At 39.2% G+C, this 18002-nt stretch overlaps 1 protein-coding gene across 4 annotated transcripts in view; it reads left to right on the top strand.

The window, feature by feature from the left end:
• The window catches only part of LOC146449204 (uncharacterized), a 42092-nt gene extending 33302 nt beyond the window's left edge, over positions 1 to 8790 (top strand). For all 4 annotated transcript variants that reach the window (XM_085101474.1, XM_085101475.1, XM_085101473.1 and 1 more), the window contains 2 exons: positions 320 to 2070; positions 2790 to 8790. In XM_085101474.1, coding sequence (XP_084957600.1) covers positions 320 to 2070; positions 2790 to 3348 — 2310 coding nt within the window. In that variant the 3' untranslated portion in view covers positions 3349 to 8790. The remainder of the gene's footprint in view (positions 1 to 319; positions 2071 to 2789) is intronic.
• The last annotated feature ends 9212 nt before the right edge of the window (positions 8791 to 18002 follow it).

The raw sequence follows: 18002 nt of genomic DNA, 5'->3' as shown, positions 1-18002 counted from the left end.
AGACAATTATTTTTTGTTTATTTTGTCAGACAAACATTTTTCGGTTTTGAAATGACATCAAATTTCCGTGATACTTCCCCTTTAAGAGGCGAGGCGTAAGGCGGCAGTTTAAACACGTTAACAGATTCACAAAGTTTAAGATCATTTGATAAAGAATTCCATAGACTGATCTATAATAAAATGTCCTTTGGCCACTTGCTGTTCTAAAGTGAAGTATGTTAAGCATTTCAGAACTTCTTGTTCTACAATAATTTGTGACATCACATCATCTAATTCACAGCAGCCTGATAATTATTGTTACCCTCGTGTTTGATTTCAGATGTGTTCAGAGCTTGATAGTGAATCTGTGTCATCCCCAAGACCTGTAGTACCTGAGGACAAACACATTACTTTTGAAGAGCCTGGAACAAAAGACACAATGAGTGAATCAGAAGATGATGACATTGGCTCGGAGGAGTTGATGTGCAACGAAAACATTGATGTAAATGACAAAGAATCTGATGACTCTGACGAAGAGGAGCTTACAAACAGGGTGTTTCCACAGCAGAAGTTCTCTCCTGTTCCCTTTGCGGCTAGACGCAGTCAAACACCTGACATTGGCAAGATTAGGTATTCTCCTATCACATTTCCTGCCAAGAGAGCAGTAACTCCTAACATTTATGAGCAAATGATTGGGAAGGGCCACTCTCATAGACTTTCAGACACTGGTTTGTCCAAGGCTGGTTCCAAAATGGTTGACTTTGGTTTCAGGGAACCCAAAGGGTTACCACACTCCAACAAAAGTGAAGGTATGGCGTCACTGAGTGGTCAGTTTGTCCGGCCAAAATTGCCAACGACAAAGAGCCACTCCCCTGGACTCACTGTTAGTGGGTATTTCCAGCCAACAGGATCAGTATTTAGACCAAGCCAGCCTTCCTCCAGTAGTACAACTTCAAAATTTCCACAAATTTCTTCTGAGAGTGGTTCTAAAATTGTTGGAAGCTCTGCAGATTCATCGTTTTCACAACCAACATTGTTTCCAGGCCACAGTAACAGATTGTCTTCTGGAGTGAATATATCTTCAACAAGCAGCTTGACAAGTAATCCAGGTTTGGCATTTCAAGTGAAATCTGTCAGTTCTCCATTTAAGGGCAGTGGTCATGGTGGCCTTATGGTGAGCACAAACCATGACATAAAAGTTGCAGAAAGCCGCCCAGTGTCATCAATCACATTTCAAAATCAAAGGGAGGGTGCCCTATCAAATGCTGGAACCGTGCCAAGTAGACAAATTACGACTACGACCAGCTCATCTAACACTGTTCCAGTTGTTAGTCAAATGCCCTGGCCAACAGCACCAGTGCCTACTTCCTTAACGCCGTTGACAGTTTCGGTTGCGGCACACACCACTCAGGCTCTATTTCAACCATCTGTGAAGAGTGCTCATGCTCTTTCACCAGGTGCTAAGGGGGTGCAGCTCAAACCAATTACACCACTGCTATCCCCTCCATTGATGGCGACTTCTGCCAGTGGACTGAACAACGGGGAGATCACAGGAGCACGGAAGCTGTTGGCAAAAAAGCCGGCACCTCTTTCAGGCTTGGTGGTTGCCGATGTAAAGCAAGGATTTCCCTCACATGGAGGTGTAGGGTACTTCAATGCAAGCCCCATTGCATTAAGTGCCAATCAAAACAATGTGTCGTCACTTCTGCAAAGCCCAACAAAGCCAAAGCAAGGACCTTCATCAAGACCAGCTCATTTGTCACCAAAGCCACCGCTATCACCAAGACCACCTGCGCTAAACACTACTCCACTATCACCTAAAGGGGCAAATTTTCTTGGGAAACCTCATTCAAATACAGACAAGATAGCGGCAAGTGCTGTACCTCCTAGAAATGCAAGTCACACAGGGATTCCAAGCACTTATCCCATGAAAAGTGAAGGTACACCAGCTCATCCGCCAAACGATCAGACTGCCCTCCCTGTGGATGCACAGGCAGCCCAAAATATGGCTTCTAATGCAAATAATGACTCAAAGGGACAAGTGAACTCCAAATCCATCCTCAAGAGATTTATTGCCGATGGAATGGAAGAGTAAGCATTTTTGCTTTCTTTTGTTTTTAACAGTTAAACCAGTAGTGAAATTATAACAAAGGGAAGGCCTGAATGGTAATGCTACATTCATGAGGCAACTTGCTAAAGCAGGCCACAAGTTCAAGGGGGCCTGGACCTCCTACCTTATTTTAATGCACTTTGCAGTTTGTTATAAATTACAAAAGCTTCAGCTCTTACTTGAGATGTGATCTTGTGGTCTGAAATACTCAGCAGAAGTCGTGATTAAAACGTCAGTTAGTTAATCACTTATTGCGGTCTTGAGGATGATGCCTCCTAATACAGATTGAAGTAGTTTTGCGCAGTTTATGGCTCCAAGTTTGTGGGAAAAGCAGATGTAAGGGTTATTCGAATCCAAAAGGAAAATTGGGGGTAACCAAACATTGTTCTGAGATAATTAAGCTACAATAATTCTAAAAAGCTTTAAAATTCATAACAATGTATGATGGAGTGTGACTGTGCAAGGTCAGTTTGTCTCAATTTCTCTTTGAATTCCTACAGCTCTTGTTATGATGGGCTTCTCCCACATGGTCATAAACCGCGCAGCAATAGGCACCATCCAGGAAACCCAAGTTTCTTGGACTGTCCCAATATGGGCAGAATGTTTGTGTTCATCCTTAATTGGAGATCCATGAAGTGTTTTATTTCATTTCATCCTTGCCAAGTGGAAGGCTTAAGGAACCTCTTGTTGCATTCCATAGAGTCCTGTCAGAGGTGAACTTTGAGAGGCAATTTGCAGAACTTCCTGAATACACTCCCCACCAACGGCAGGGTCGAGAAGGCCAGCACAGGGCACCAAACACTAGGCGTGGTCATGTGGCAGGAGGCATACTAAACGTTGCTGACAGCAGCATGTCACAGATGGCAAATCCCTCTCTTGAGAAGGCTGCCTCTGGTTCATCAGTTGAAGGATGCCATGCTGTGGGACTCAGAGCGAGCAGTATGCCAAGTCTTGAAGCACTAGCAGAGGTGGCCGCTCTTGAGCAAGGTGGTCTGAAGGAAGGGGAAAGGGATGACAAAGGTGATCTCCGACAGCAAGAACCCAACAGCCCCACCCTCTCCTCCCACAAGAAGCCGGTGGATCAACGCCGCAGCGTTGTGATTCAGCTGTTTCAGGATCATGGGTATTTCCCATCTGACAGTGTCACGACTGTGTTCCAGCAGCAGCATGGAGACCTGTTCCCTACCAAGGCAGCTCTGCAGCTTAAGATCAGAGAGGTCCGACAAAAGATCATGCACAGTGGGACGATTGGCAAGTAAGGTGCAGCACTGATACTAAAAAACGCACTGCTTTTTGCCATCTTCACAATTCATTGTTTGTAATTCATTCTGGAGATATCCTAGCTCCAAGAACAATCCAACCCATATCTTGAGCCTGCAGTCAATTTAACCTGCTTTAGTAGGTACGTACTTTAAGTATGGTTATTAAAGTGTATCATAATCTATATAATATTCATATCATAGTATATCAATACAGTCTACAACAACAGTAGGAACAACTATCTACATGACCAAGAAATATGCAGGCTCAGGTCTTTAGAGAAGCATCAGATATATATTATTCCAGTTCTATTATATCAGTGTATTTATAAAAATACATGTCATACCTTGTAATGCTTGGTCAATCAGAAAAGTCAGCTAGTTTGGACATGAGGTTAATTGGAAAAACTACAAAATTGGTAAATGAAAAGGTTGACCATGAAAAGTGTAAGCACAGTCAATTCAAAATTCACTGTCAGTCGGATTTGATGTTAATGAGTCACGTGTACATATCCTTTTCATTAATGCACGTGTGTGCTTCCTGGAAGTATTTCTTTTGGTTTGTAAGTTTTGTTTTGAGCTGACCTGAATTTGGTGCCATTTCACTGCTCTGATTTAGAGCAGAAAAAGCATGATATATATTTACTGATATTCACTTCAGGACAGTTTCCATTTGGGAATGCCAATGCATGAACGTCTTATCGTACTTGCATAACAAGCTTCAATTTTCAAATGTTCGATGGCAAAACATGTCAGGTTTGATATCAAGTGTCCATGTTTGGATATTAGCTGATGCGTATTAGTCAAGTCCTTCTCAAACTCATTAACAATTTATGGGAGAAAACAAAGGCAATCACTAGCGTGAAGCAGGTTTGTACATGTGATCAATTTGGTGAACTTTTGCTTTGAATTTTTCGACGAATCATTAATGGTTTGAGAAGTTATATCAATCACTCAAGAGAGTGTTTCATACGATCTCCAAACACCTCAAAATTGGTTGGAAAAATGAACCACACTTATCGGTCTTTGAAAATCGAATGAAACAACTCTTCCCGTATTTGATATATTACATCAGCAACATTACTATATACTTAGAAATTGCCCTTTTTGTGAAGAACTGTTTTCAAGTTTCACAATTAATTGGACACTGAGGTTGTAGTGATACACTTACGATAAAGTTCCAGCTAAACGTTCTTACATTGTTGTACAACATCTATTGCCGTCGGGGAGAAATATTTGAGCGCACGTGGTTTAACAAGGTTTGAACCTTAAGCATTTTTTGTTGGGCAAATTTTGGGGTGATGCTAGTCGATGTTGAGCTCTGCGTCCAATGTTGTTATACAACAAATGTTCAATTGCAATATGTTTTACAACAATGTTAGAACGTTTTGCCAGTCCTAACCATTGTGTACCGAAGAAAGCTATAAACAGTAGTATGGGCCCTTTGCAGCTAACGGTCAGATGGCACAGAAACCACCATCCCGGAGAGCTATTGACGCACTGGGACATCCAAAACAAAACGACTTCTTCCACTCAAACTTGAATATTCTTTGTTTTGTATGTCCCAGTGCACAGCTTGCTCTTTCCAGCATGGTGGATTTTGTACCATGTGGTCGTTAGCTGCAAAGGGCCCATTATTTTTGGATTGCTTATTAAGATGCTAAGTGCTAGGCCTCTTTAGAACTGTAATTAAGTTCTGAATTCAAAGGTGGAAGAGTATTCATGTGTCAACCTTACGGGGTAGTTGTTTTGGGATTTCAGTAAGTTTTCTCAAACTATTTTGCAAAGTTAGTTGTATATAAGTGTTTCTTAAAAGGTATTTTAGAAGTAGACTTGCAGAATTACCGCTTGTTTGGCTTTGGTTTTTCTTGCGGTGTTTAAACCAAAAGTCACACTCCCTTACCTTAATGTAAATTATTTGTAAACGGGAACCGAGCCACATCGACTGATTGGACGCCATCTTGGATGCGTATCGGACATCTAGTTCTCCGACGGTTTTCCGAGCGAGAAGCTCGAGACTTCATCGGAAAACTTCGGTGCAATCCAATATGGTGTCCAACATTTATTGTCATAGGCGTGGATATATACATGGTAAAGGAGTTCTCTGTTATTTATTGAGTTGAACTTGTGTATAGTTGTAAGATAATTGCGAAGGTTACGGACTGATTTTACGGTGGTTGTAAATACTAATGTTTCATTTCTTTTTAACTTGCATATTAAGGATTTTTTTTTTTCGCAGAACGTAATGATTGTATCTAATAGAGGATTATCTATCACTGTGGAATTTATATGGCTGCAGATGTTCAATGAATTATGGTTTCAATATTAATACTATTCTGCATATAAACTTGAGTGATAATTTGAACTAATTAGGGCTGGCCACGCTTTTTGGGGACTTGAGCCAAATATGTTGCGTTGAAAAAACTTTCTGTTACGATTTCATGTCTTCAATTCAACCAAAGAGGCTTTCTAAAAATTACAAATTTAAGTCAGCTTGATTTCGTTTGGATTTCACGTGTCGTTTCAGTTTCGGCTTTACGTTCTAATCTTGCACTTAGCGACATTTCTACTTTTGTTAACTTTCATTTTTTCTCGAGTGTATATTCAATAGAATAATCAAATTGGCGAACGTGACAAGTTGTATAAAAGAACGCGTTACGTCAGACGTCGTCTCGTTACGTAGCGTAATGAGTCACGTAACTTAGCGTGACAGGTCTCCATTAATAGCGTGAGCCAGCCAATTAAATTGCAGGTAAGGCTTATTCTTCAGGAGCATTCACAGAATGTAATTTATTGGTCTTGACGAATACGAAAGTTTCAATGACATTTTCATACACGAAATCATTTCGGGATTGAGTAGTAGAGGGAAACGTGAAAAAAAAGAGACCGATTTATCAAAGAGAAAAGAACTCTTAAATGTGAAATGGCAAATTTAAGCATCTTTCAGTGATGGCACTTCTCTTCTGGAGCATCCTCTGCAATAAAAATGTTTCGAAATCTGATGAAAACCTAAAGATACAAATTTGTAATTCCTAGTCCTCAAATGAAACCAATTTTACCAGTAGTGGTCGTATAGGAGACATTAGTAGGTGGAAAAGGCATGCGTTTTTTGCGATAGTTGTTAACACGACTTATCAATTCGCGCGGTGTGGTGAATTCTATCTCGTTTGCGGCCGAAGAATGATGATGATGATGATGATGATGACACTTTTATATTTAGAAGTGATTGGCTGACAACTGAAGGATAGATTGGTCAGGCGAGGGTCCTATTCTACTGGAAATTCTTGTTGAAAGCGATTGCATCACAGTTGCTATGGCAGTTTTTGGTCCGGCAAAACTGTGCTTAAATTATGACGGACGCATCTTTGCCAATGCACGTTGTACTCCTGAGCTAAAGCGAATATCACATTAATTTTCGCAAAACCATCATCAATTTTCAATTTGCTTAAGGTAGTAGGAATCCGCTCCTAAGACAGCCCAACTTTTTCAAGATGCATCCATTTACATTAAGGTCATTCGTAGCCACGCTTAGTAACAGCGTCAGTATCACTAAAACAAAATCGGGCATTCATTTTCAGACTTGCATTAGGAGACATGACAGTGCTTCATGTTTTCTCTTCTCTACAGTATTTTGGAATTCAAGACGCACTCGAGACGTTAGCTTATCTTTCAGTTTTTGGCAGTCGTAAAACGTTTGGTCTCCTATACTCCAGTCACAATTTGGATTTATCTCGTACATTTTCTTGTGTCGGTTTTTTAAGTGTCATCTTTCTATGCTTATACAAAACAGGTTTTCTATGTTTCGTGTTTACTGGCAGTTATCCACGCGTGTATGAGTGCGAGTTTCTGCGTGTTAACATTCGTAATGTGTAATCTTACTCAGCGTTTTAACACTTTAGAGAACAAAAAAAAGACAGGAGTTTGAACATAGTTAATAAAAGGCAATGGTTATGAAGCCTGACACACTTCTTTGTTATATGTTTTTGTTAGGATTTTTGGCCTTTACCGTGCGTTGGCACAATAAATCTTGAAATAGGTTGGAGCAACTGACCAATAGAAAACGTTCTTGTTAAGATTTTTAACAGTAATGTGAACGTTAAAACAAAGGATTGTGCACGGCCGCAGCACCTTCCAACATTAATTGCTCTACAATTAGTTGTGAAAGCAAGGTTTCATAACCAGTACCTCAATTAACTATTGTTTGAACTGTTCTACAGCAGTACACTATGGATCAGTGGGGTTTTTTTTGCCAAAATATCGATCTTTTTCTAGGGTGAAGGCATGTGTGTGTTTTTAATTATTATTTTGTCATTATGAATGGTTTTATTTTACTTGTTAGTTTGCCAAAGCTGTTACGTTCCTAGTTACCTCTCAGATCAGCTCACCTGAGAGTCTCTGTTTAAAGGGGGTAATCACATGAGACTAGTACACACTCGAATTAGCTTTCATGCAAATCTTTGTTTTGTGCTGGTATGAACAAGAGTTTTATGTCTTTGATCAACGATTCGTCTATGGTGCATGTAAATAAATATTTCATTATCCTCACCCCGAATGAAAGGGCTTTGAAGGATAATGAAAAGATTACTTCATTAGAAAGAAGTGTTTCAAATGGAACGTAACATTAGCAGAATGCAGGCCAGTTGGTTATTTTACAAGCAAAGTTCAACTCTTGTCTACCGCGAAGCACCTTTAGCAAGTCATCAAAAGAGGACTTGAACCAGGTATCACTGGAATTTAAATCCAGCCCTGTAACCACTCCACGTTAACACTTCATGTAATTGGTAAACTTTCAGGCTTTTGGTCGGCTCGTGTTAACTTTGTTTCTTAAATTCACACTGGTCTTATGTGAAACCCCCTTGGAAAGACAAAGCACAGACTTAAAATTTAGTGAGGAGCAACGCTTGCTTACCTTAAATGAAATGCCTGAACATTGCAAATATTTGATTGTAAAACGTAGAATACGAAGCAAGAGTGATTTTTTTTTATGTAGTTATTTTATTTGGCATTAGACGTTGTTTTATACTATGTAGAGTTAGCTTCTTGTTGGTTTGTGTCTGATTCTAAGTTTGCCGAAGAGTTATCCTGTAGCTTTGGGTATTGTTCTCTGGCGAACGATGACGAACGAATTCCGAATACATCCGACTTTTAATGTACGATTACGAGGCGAAAGTGTTGAAAACCGATGTACTTGGCTAGAGACCAGTACCCAGAAATGAAATAACTTGTTGAGTCTGTAATGTACTGAAAAATATCATTTTGATAATCTACTACATAAAGAAACCAGATCAGGTTTATCAAGCGAGATGCCGACAGGGAGAAATCTTATCTGCTTTCTTGAAACCTGATTTTAGTTTCTTTCCCTGAAATGATAGTTTAGAATTGAATGTTTTTTACTGGAGCGAGCTTTGGTCGAAAGATTAAAGGTAATTTTACGAAAAGTGATGTGTGTGTGTGTGTGTTTGTGAGAACGTTGCTATTGGTGGGAGGTCTTCAATCTCGTACCCAGGGTCCTCAGGCTTTTTGGACAGCGGTTGGTCGCCAGGAGAGACTCTGGGGTACTGGAATTTTATTACCGTAGGATTTCTGCGGTAAAACAATGCAAGCCATTACAGGGCAGCCAATCAAAAAATAACTTTTTTCGAATTCTCCAGTCTCTCCTGGCGATCACCCGCTGACCAAAAGGCCTGAGGACTCTCGGTACGAGATTGGACTCTGGGGTACTTGAATTTTCTTACCTCGGAATTTCTGCGGTAAAAGTCTTTCGTGGCGACCAATCGCTGGCCAAAGAGCCTGAGGAGTCTGGGTACGAGATTGGGAGCTCTTAAGGGCGATTTACACGGTACGACTTTGTCGCATGCGACAAGCTTACGACAGGCCTACGACACGAATTGTTTCGTGTAAATCAAACCTACAACTCACTTACGACTGTCGTGTACATCACAAAAAATGTCGTAGGATTTTAAAACATGTTTTAAAATCCTACGACAATCGTATGTATAGGTAATGTTGAGTGACGAGAGTTGTGTGCGATTTTTTGCATGACGCGAGTAGCGCGTGCTCTAGAAATCGCATGCGACAGTCGTAAGCGAAAGTTGTGCCGTGTAAATCGGCCTTTAGAAAAGCATGCAAATCAGGAACTTAATTCAGCTCAGCCTGACTGATCGATTAAAATCGATTGTTTGTAATCGGTCGATCCAAGAGAAAATAAGGGGACAGAGAGGGAAACTAGTGGTGTTTGCTGGGATATGTGAATTTCACTTAAGGAAGGTGTCTACTCTTGTTACTGCGCATAAATTCTGCGCATCTCGAGATACTCGGGTTTCCTATGGGTGGTCCCTACTAATACAAGGATATTTTTGCGCGGTTTAAAACTGCGGAGAAAGCAGAACTTAGCAAGTGCCCTTGGTATCCAAAAAGAAAATTTGGGGTAACCATGCATTTTTCAGAGATAATAAAACTTCAATTTGGAAAAACACCGCCATACATTGCTTTGTATTTTACTGTTTTTTAGAATAATTGTTGCTTAATTATCTCTAAAAATGCGTGGTTACCGCCAATTTTGTTTTTGGATTTCAATAGCCCTAGCTACGATCTGCTTTCCCCTCAGTCATTAAGCACCGTCCTTATTTATTAAGTCAGTCAAACAGTCAGTTTGGCGTCACAAGAAGTCATCAGAGCTAGGCGTGGCGGCTGTTAAATATTCAGTATGGCTTTCCTAACTGGCATTCACAGGCGTCTAGATACGTTTGCGGACGACTTAGAAAAAACGACGTCCGTTTTCACGACATCTAAAAATAGCTTCAGTAAAAATTCACATATCCCAAGGGCTATACTGGGGGTTTCCCTCTCTGTCCCCTTATTTTCTCTTGGTCGATCGTAATTTATTGATATCGATTGGAATCGGCTAAACGATGACCAGTCAATAGATAACTTTTCTTTCATTTCGTTGAGTAATGTGTATTTTCCTCGCTAATAGACCCTTCTACAAAATGGCGGCAACAGATTTGAATGAGTTAGAATTAAACTGAATGAAAAACGGATACCAGCATTGGAAAGAGTGCCTTTACTTTAGTAACCTTGCAAAGTTTCAGCATATTAGGTGTAATATCAGCTGAGAAAATGTAAGACGAAATTTGACAAATTTACAGACGTTTGTATTACTGCTGGGGGTATACCCTCAGTAATACAAACGTCTGTAAATTTTTCAAATTTCAACTTACAAGCTGACATAACACCTAATATCCTAAAACTTTGCAGGGTTACTAAAGTAAAAGTGCTCTTTCTAGTGCTGGTATACGTTTTAGATTATAACTTATTTGAATTTTCGGCCGCCATTTTGGAGAAGGGTCTATTGCAATCAGCACACCCTATGGTCGATCACCGTCAATTAAGACACTCGTCTCTTGTCCCTAGTCGATCGCTTTGATCGCAATGGGCTGTCGAAAATCTGATGTTTGTTGAGGTAGCCGTGGGAAGTGAGACGTTTCTGTGCGAAGCGCCCCCGCTTTTTTGCTTGTACTCCCCGAAACTCTGCATGCGCCCTAATGCTGATTTTACAACAGGGACTGGGAACGAGTGTGCTCTCGACTGAGAGCTGATGAATTTCGGTAACTTTTAAAATATTTTGTCAACGGTTACCGAGCATGTGGCTTGGTAGGACGTTTTTTGGTTCAACGAAGGGATATTGTGGACCAGTATTTTAAGTCATGAATAAAACTGTTGTTGAGTGAGTTAATCTAAAACTTTAAAAAGAGTCTGTCGACAAATGGATAACGACCGTTGAAAATTGGGTGTAAATAAAAGTTGCCGCGGTTTTCGTCTTCTTTTTGAATAAGCTGTCATAACATTAGCCTAAAAGTAAAGAAACTTTGCTGAGTAAAAACACTTACCTTTGAACTTTAGCAGTCATCCCAGGGAACCTAGCCAATCTTCCTAATTTTCTCGGATTTTTGCTCAGTTGAGCGCTGGCTATTTTGAATAAGTTAGATGCAGTTGACTGTCGCAAAGAATAGGATTACGTTCTTTCGGGAGTCATCTATGGGTGGTTTGCATTGCCACCATGTTGGTGTTTAAAACAAAAGAAAATTTGTTCATATAGCTTGCATAAAAATGGCAGTTAAGTCCCAAAGGAGAGTAATCTTATTGTTCCTGTACACCAACATGGCTGCCATGACGTCACACGCAAACCATCAATATCTTATTGTTCCGGGCGCGTGTTTGGAAAAAACCGAGAAATTCCCCGTGGAATTTCAAACTTTACAACTTGGTCCTCTTACCCATGTCATAGACGACCCCGCCAAAATTATTCAAAATGGCCGACGCTTATGGAATCGGAGACAATCAACTATAATCAACTTAATAATCAACTTTTATTCATGTTTCTTTGAGATAACTTGGTTTGCTTGGCAAGGGTACAGAAGGCAGGAGGCTGTGTTCGCCAATGATCAAAGGAAATTCAGCAATCTTTCTTTTCTCTTGGGTGGTTTAATTTTTTTTCAGGAGTGCCGAACTAATTTTTGATTATACAAGAGTGAACGAAATTCGCCTATATGGACAAATCGTGGTCTACACACCACATTTGTCTGTTCGTGTTCCCGACCTGTTTCAGACGAGCCCAATGTCATACGCCACGCCTCAAGGTCTTGCATGTAGCTGACCAATTCCTCCACAGTGTCACGTATATCTTCAATTCAATTCAATTCAATTCGTTTATTTTGCCTTACTAATTTAATTAATGTTCTGACCATAGTAAGCTCAAGTTCCCTGGATTCATCTTACTATTTCTTGGCTCTCAAACTTCACCGTGGCTAGCTGGCAGTTCCAGATGACAACAGGAGTGCTCTGTGGTGACCTCTTAGGACCTTGTCAGTATGTCGTATATTTTGCTTACGTTAAAATGCCTCACATTCTTCGGGTTCTTTTCAAAACTTTTGGACGGGTGTAACGGTCTTGGAGCTCTGCGCTAAGCTGCATTCAAGACCAAACATTATGCTTTTATAGCGTAGCTATCTGTAGAGTTTTTTTCCACTTTTAGTTAAAGAAGCAGAATTGAGAATGGTGTATTAATCAGTAAATGACACAAGCATACTCGGAAAAAAAATCAGAGTGCTCCTATCTGGAGCCGAACCTAAGACCTTCCGATTACTAGTTCGGATGCTCTACCACCGAGCTGCAGGAGACTCGAGGGAGCTAAGGCCATTAAACTAGGTTAATCCCCGGCCCCTATTTCACTCTAAAGCGGTTCAAAACATATGTGGACTTTCTTGCCACACGAACCTATTTAGCTTACACAACGGTTAATCAACCCTCCTCCCCCCCCATCCCCCTCAGCCATCGAGCTTTCCCCAGAAGGTAGAAGGCAGCCTAGGAAGCTTCCTTTGCCTAACCTACGCTATTTTGGATTTTTCGACGCAAATTTCAAATACAGTGGAACCCCGCCTTACTGTCACCTCACATTTCTGTCTCGAACGAAATGAAAGTCCAGTCATTCCCTTAGTTTTACAACCTCTTTTATCCGACCCTGTTATTACGACCACATTTTCACGGCCCGAACGTGGTTGTATAAACGGGGTTTCGCTGTAGTTCGCCGGTTGCTTGCAGCCCACTGCCACTTGTGCTTAAGAACAGATTTTGAACGATTAATTAAATTAAATGTAAATGATGAGTCATGGATCAATTCTGTAAAATTAGTCTGAAAATTTTTTTTTACCGGGTTAATTTTTCATGAGAATAATTTCGAGCAAAGTTACATGTTATCGTCATTTTGACCTTTTGTTTCTGTAAATAGTCTTCATCTGCTTGAAATAGCAGAGGATCCACGCGCTTTGCCGTATGAAGTCTCCTGTAGCTCAGTGGTAGAGCATCCGAATTAGTAATCGGAAGGTCTTAGGTTCGAATCTTGATAGGAGCCCTCGGATTTCCTTTTTCCGAGTATGCCTGTGTCACTCACTGAAGGATATATATCATTTCCGTCATTTCAATATCTCGATATTTTTAGCTTTACTCCACTTCATATAGATGATCAAAGAGATTTTCTAAATTTGGACATTTGATCTGAACCTCAAAGTTCCACAACTCTACAAAGTCTACAAAGGGTATCTATAGTGACTTGAAATGATACTGTCGTAACAATAGCTTTAAATAACATGTCACTATTTTTAGCGACAAGTTGATTGGGTAATTTTCTTCCTAGAGATTTGGCGACTACTAATTTAATAAGCTCCTTTATTCCAATTTTAGAACACATTTGGGTTAAATTAGTGATTTTACATGAATAAGCTGTCAATATGGTTTTGTGGCAGTATTTTCTGATATGTACTGAAAATCGAGTAAGGTTTAATTAACAATTTGTTGTTTGCTGTGATAAATCTTTTGACAAGAGATCAGTTCCTAAACTCTAAAAAAATTTCATCAGTTTTAGGAGAATTTATCAATGCGTGCAAATTCCTGCTACACAGCTATATATATCCTTCTGGAACTTTAAACTTAAATCCCGTGACAGCTATCACTTTTTACTGCGAAACTAGAAAATAACGCAAGCGCTTGTATAACCTGATACAAACAAGAAAGGAAGTCTCGTACAATTCGGAAGTCTATTTGAACCCAAACCATGTGCCACATGCAAAGACCTAGAGACGAATTATTTTCAAATTACCTAAACTATCACTCGAATTATTCGATTCAGGTTTTGTTTATTGTTTTTTAATAGACTTTCAAAGTAGTACATGTGATATCCTTGAATAGTGAAATGACCTAAAAACCTAGACGGTTCCTTTTTTGTTGTCTGATAAGACTATTAGGTTACCTGTCCGCGTTTTCTTTGAGCAAAAATATTTATTTTCCCTGAGAAAACTCGGCATTTTGCAGTGCGACGCGCCTTACCGTGGCCAACCAACAAACGTTTTTTACAAGTTAGCCAATCAGGATACGCGAATTTGATTAACGGTCGAACAGGCAAGTGACGCAACAACGAATTATTGAAAACATGTCGTTTTGTATTTTAAAGCTAACTTGTAAAAAAAGGTTTGTTGGGTGGCCACGGTAAGGCGCGTCGCACTGTAAGATTTCAGACTAATTGTTAGATGAAAGGAAACCAAACAAGTGTATTCGACGCCATTACCGTATTTGCAAACAAAATCAACCAATAACAGACCTCGTAATAACTTTACAATTTTGTTTAAAATTTGTCAAATCTTTTTAGCTTTGGGGAATCCTGCAAAATGCAGTTGATAACTAACAAGAACGACAATTTGAAATTGTAGATTACGTTCTGATGAGGTTCTTTAATTTCATCTCAGTTGGAACGGACGCCTGAAGGTTCTGTACCATTTGATTACTTCATCTGTTTGTGAACTTTTTTTTAAAATTTTTATTGTTTTTACAAACATAATGCTGACTTACTTACATAGCACTTTCTTAGTTACATAAAGCTTTAATACCTACTTACATATAACTTGCTTAGTTAAATACTACTTACTACATAATATTTACCTACAAGATAATGCTTACAAGACAGGAGTCGTTTGTAAACTGCTATTAAAAAGAAAACGGAAGATCTTTTGTTCAATAGCTGAGCTCCCATGAGTCCCTTAGTTTTGTACAGCTCAGTGGAAGAGCATCCAAACTAGTAATCGGAAGGTCTTAGGTTCGACTCCTGATAGGAGAACTTGGGTTTTCTTTTTCCGAGTATGCCTGTGTCACTCACTGGAAAAAAAACAACCTCTATCGAAAACGTACTTGTATACGAAGAGCGCCATTGTTTTGGGTTTATATGCAGTCGCAATTATTCAACGGTCACCCCAACACAAAACAAATATCCTCCGAAAGCACCATGTAAGTGCACAATAGATGCAGTCTTGTAGAACAGCGACAATGTCGGTGTTTGTTCTCAGAGTACTGCTTCAGGCCATCTAACATGGCTGCCCTTTGTGACGTTCACTAATTAACAGCATTTGATTGCACTTACTTGAGTGCGCTGTTTATTAAGCATCACATCGTTCATTAATCAAATTCTGTCAAATTATCCACTACGACAGCTCAAAATAGTTAACCCTAATGTCAATAGAGACACTCGTAAACACATCCTATCACGGAAGCAAATCAACGTAACAACTTTTCAATCATAACGGAAATCTCCTTCCCAATTGCCCTTTTTTTTAATTATCTGACTCGGCGTATTTTTGCTCGTATGCTGAGGCAAAGTATAGCCGCTCTCTTCTAAAAATAACTGATTCACTTTTCTGCATTCCTCTATTAATCTGTCTGAAAATTCTGTACTCTGTGACTCAGTAATTCCTTTGCTTATATCTTCACTTGCTCCCTTATAAATCAGTGACATTGTTAAACGAGGATTAGCAAGTATTTAACATTGTACGGTGAAATGCCTTTCAAGTCCCCAGAAAAAAAACGGGCAAAAAAGCACAGTACGTTTTGTTTGTGTAATTATTGGACTGACTTAATACAATGTAATTTATTTGCATTGAAGGTAAACAGCCTAAGGCTAGTTCCTCACAAGCAAGTTTCCCTTGACAAGTTTTCTGACAATTTTAACTTGGTCGTGTATATGAACAAGTATGCAGTGAACGTTTTCAAACCCTGGAACAATGGTTTTGGAACAAGGCGAATTGTTGAGGAGAAGCTTGACAAATTTTGCCTTTTAATGAGATTATAAAAATTCTCAAACGAAGACTTGCAAGCTCATTTAATACAACCAGCCTAAAAGTCGAACAGAGAGGGAAATTTAGACTTGAATTGTTCAACGTGGTCGAAATGTCACGTAGTATATAAAAACAATCCTCAGTTTTGCATTTTTACTCAAACACAAAAACTGTTAGTGTCAAGGGAGAGATCACATTCAAATAATAAACCTGTGGAAATTTGAGCGTTTTACCTTGCTTAGCAGCGAGGATAATGGCGTGTGAATTTCTAAGTTATTCCAGGCATTTCAACAGCGATTCGCAAATTATGCAAAAAATTGCTGAGAAATTTAGTAGCCCATATATTCGCACGTAAACAAGATAAAAATTTACAGGTTTCATTCACCTTGAAGTAATATTTCAGCGGTTTGAGCGTCTTCATTTTTTTATTATTTAACTTTCTTACACTGGCATTTCTATTCTATAAAATTAAAAAAACACAAGTACAAGCACATCATATGCAAAAGATAGCCTGCTTCTCCTGAAATATCCTGCCACACAGTGGAGGACTTTGTTCAAACAAAACTCTCGAAGAAAAAGCTTGTAATTTAATTTACTCCTAAAACAGAACTGCTTTCTAATTAATCGATTATTTTATTACCAACCCAGCCCAAAATTCAAAACAAAGTTGTTTACTTATCTTTTCAACTTCGTTTTCACATGATAATAATAATAATAATAATAATAATAATAATAATAATAATAATAATAATAATAATAATAATGGTTTATTAACAGATCCACTGGGTGGCTCTTCCCTGTTAAATTACAATATTTACAATTACAAAATAAATCAATTAACAATTGATTCATGCGTCAGCGTGCTTCATCGAGATATGAAGCACGCGGGAAGTTTGGAGAGCACGAAAGATGCGTAAGAGTTGCTCGAGGCGTAGCCGAGAGCAACTCTAGCTTCTTGAGTGCTCTGCAAACTTCCCAAGTGCTTCATATCTCGATGAATGCACAGCTGACGCATGAATCAATTGTTTTATAACATTTTCAACGCGGTAGTTTTTAAACCCGTTGATTCTCGGTTGGCCAGAGGTTTCCCAAGCATTCAGCCAATGTGCAAAATGGTAATAAACAACCCCATGTTCGGTAAAAATACACATCTTACAGGGTAAAAAAGGCATCACCCCTCTGGTCTACAGTAGTTAAAGTTTCTAATTATGGAATAAAATACACTGGTCGCCAATTAAAAATTTTCCAAAAAACAAACTTGAAAATTTGATCCTCGCGTTACATGGGAGTATTCTTTCCGCTTGCGACGACATGTCGGTTTGTTTACGCAAGATTTACGCAGTTGTCATGTCTCAAGAATGAAAATAGAAAGAAAACAGACAACTGAAGCTCCCCTAAATGAAAAATTTATTCAATTAAGTCTTTGTTCTAAGAAGCAAAGGCGTACAATTTTTAATCCGAGACGATGAACGCGCAAGTGATTTGAAGGAACTGCAAGTCCATTTTGAAGTGAATTTATCGAACCGTGTGCACGGTTTTCAAAAATTTCGCAACAAAACTGTTAGGAATACGAAGAAGCTTTCAATTAGAAAAGTATTTAAGTACAAATTCACAATCAAACCTGTAATTTCTTGTGAATTGAATTCCCACAAGTACTCGAACGTTACCAAGAAAGTTCGTGGCGTATAATCAGTAAATAATGATCAGAAATGTCCGCTTGCTGATCGTCGGCTGGATAAAACAACAATATCTCCTTGAAGCACAATTTCTTCGCCGTTAATTATCGGATTTCCGCTTTTGAAACTATCGAGTATTCGTTAGCAGTCTTTCTTTCAGTTTATCGTTTCGAAAAGGTGTCTTTTCCCTCTGAGAAAGCGAAATTGGCGCCTGAAAATTAATAGTTTTGCGAGACACGATGTCACGGGCCTTGTTCTCTTTTTTCCTTTTCTTTAGGTTTTTTTCGGGAGTTAAAAACTCCAATCCCAATGAAAAAGTGGG

This window comes from Pavona decussata, unplaced genomic scaffold (assembly GCF_977016875.1).
Source record: "Pavona decussata unplaced genomic scaffold, jaPavDecu1.1 SCAFFOLD_602, whole genome shotgun sequence".
In the NCBI taxonomy this organism is placed as follows: domain Eukaryota; kingdom Metazoa; phylum Cnidaria; class Anthozoa; order Scleractinia; family Agariciidae; genus Pavona; species Pavona decussata.
The sequence above is the reverse complement of the archived record's forward strand: the minus strand, read 5'-3'. Positions and strand labels throughout refer to the sequence as shown.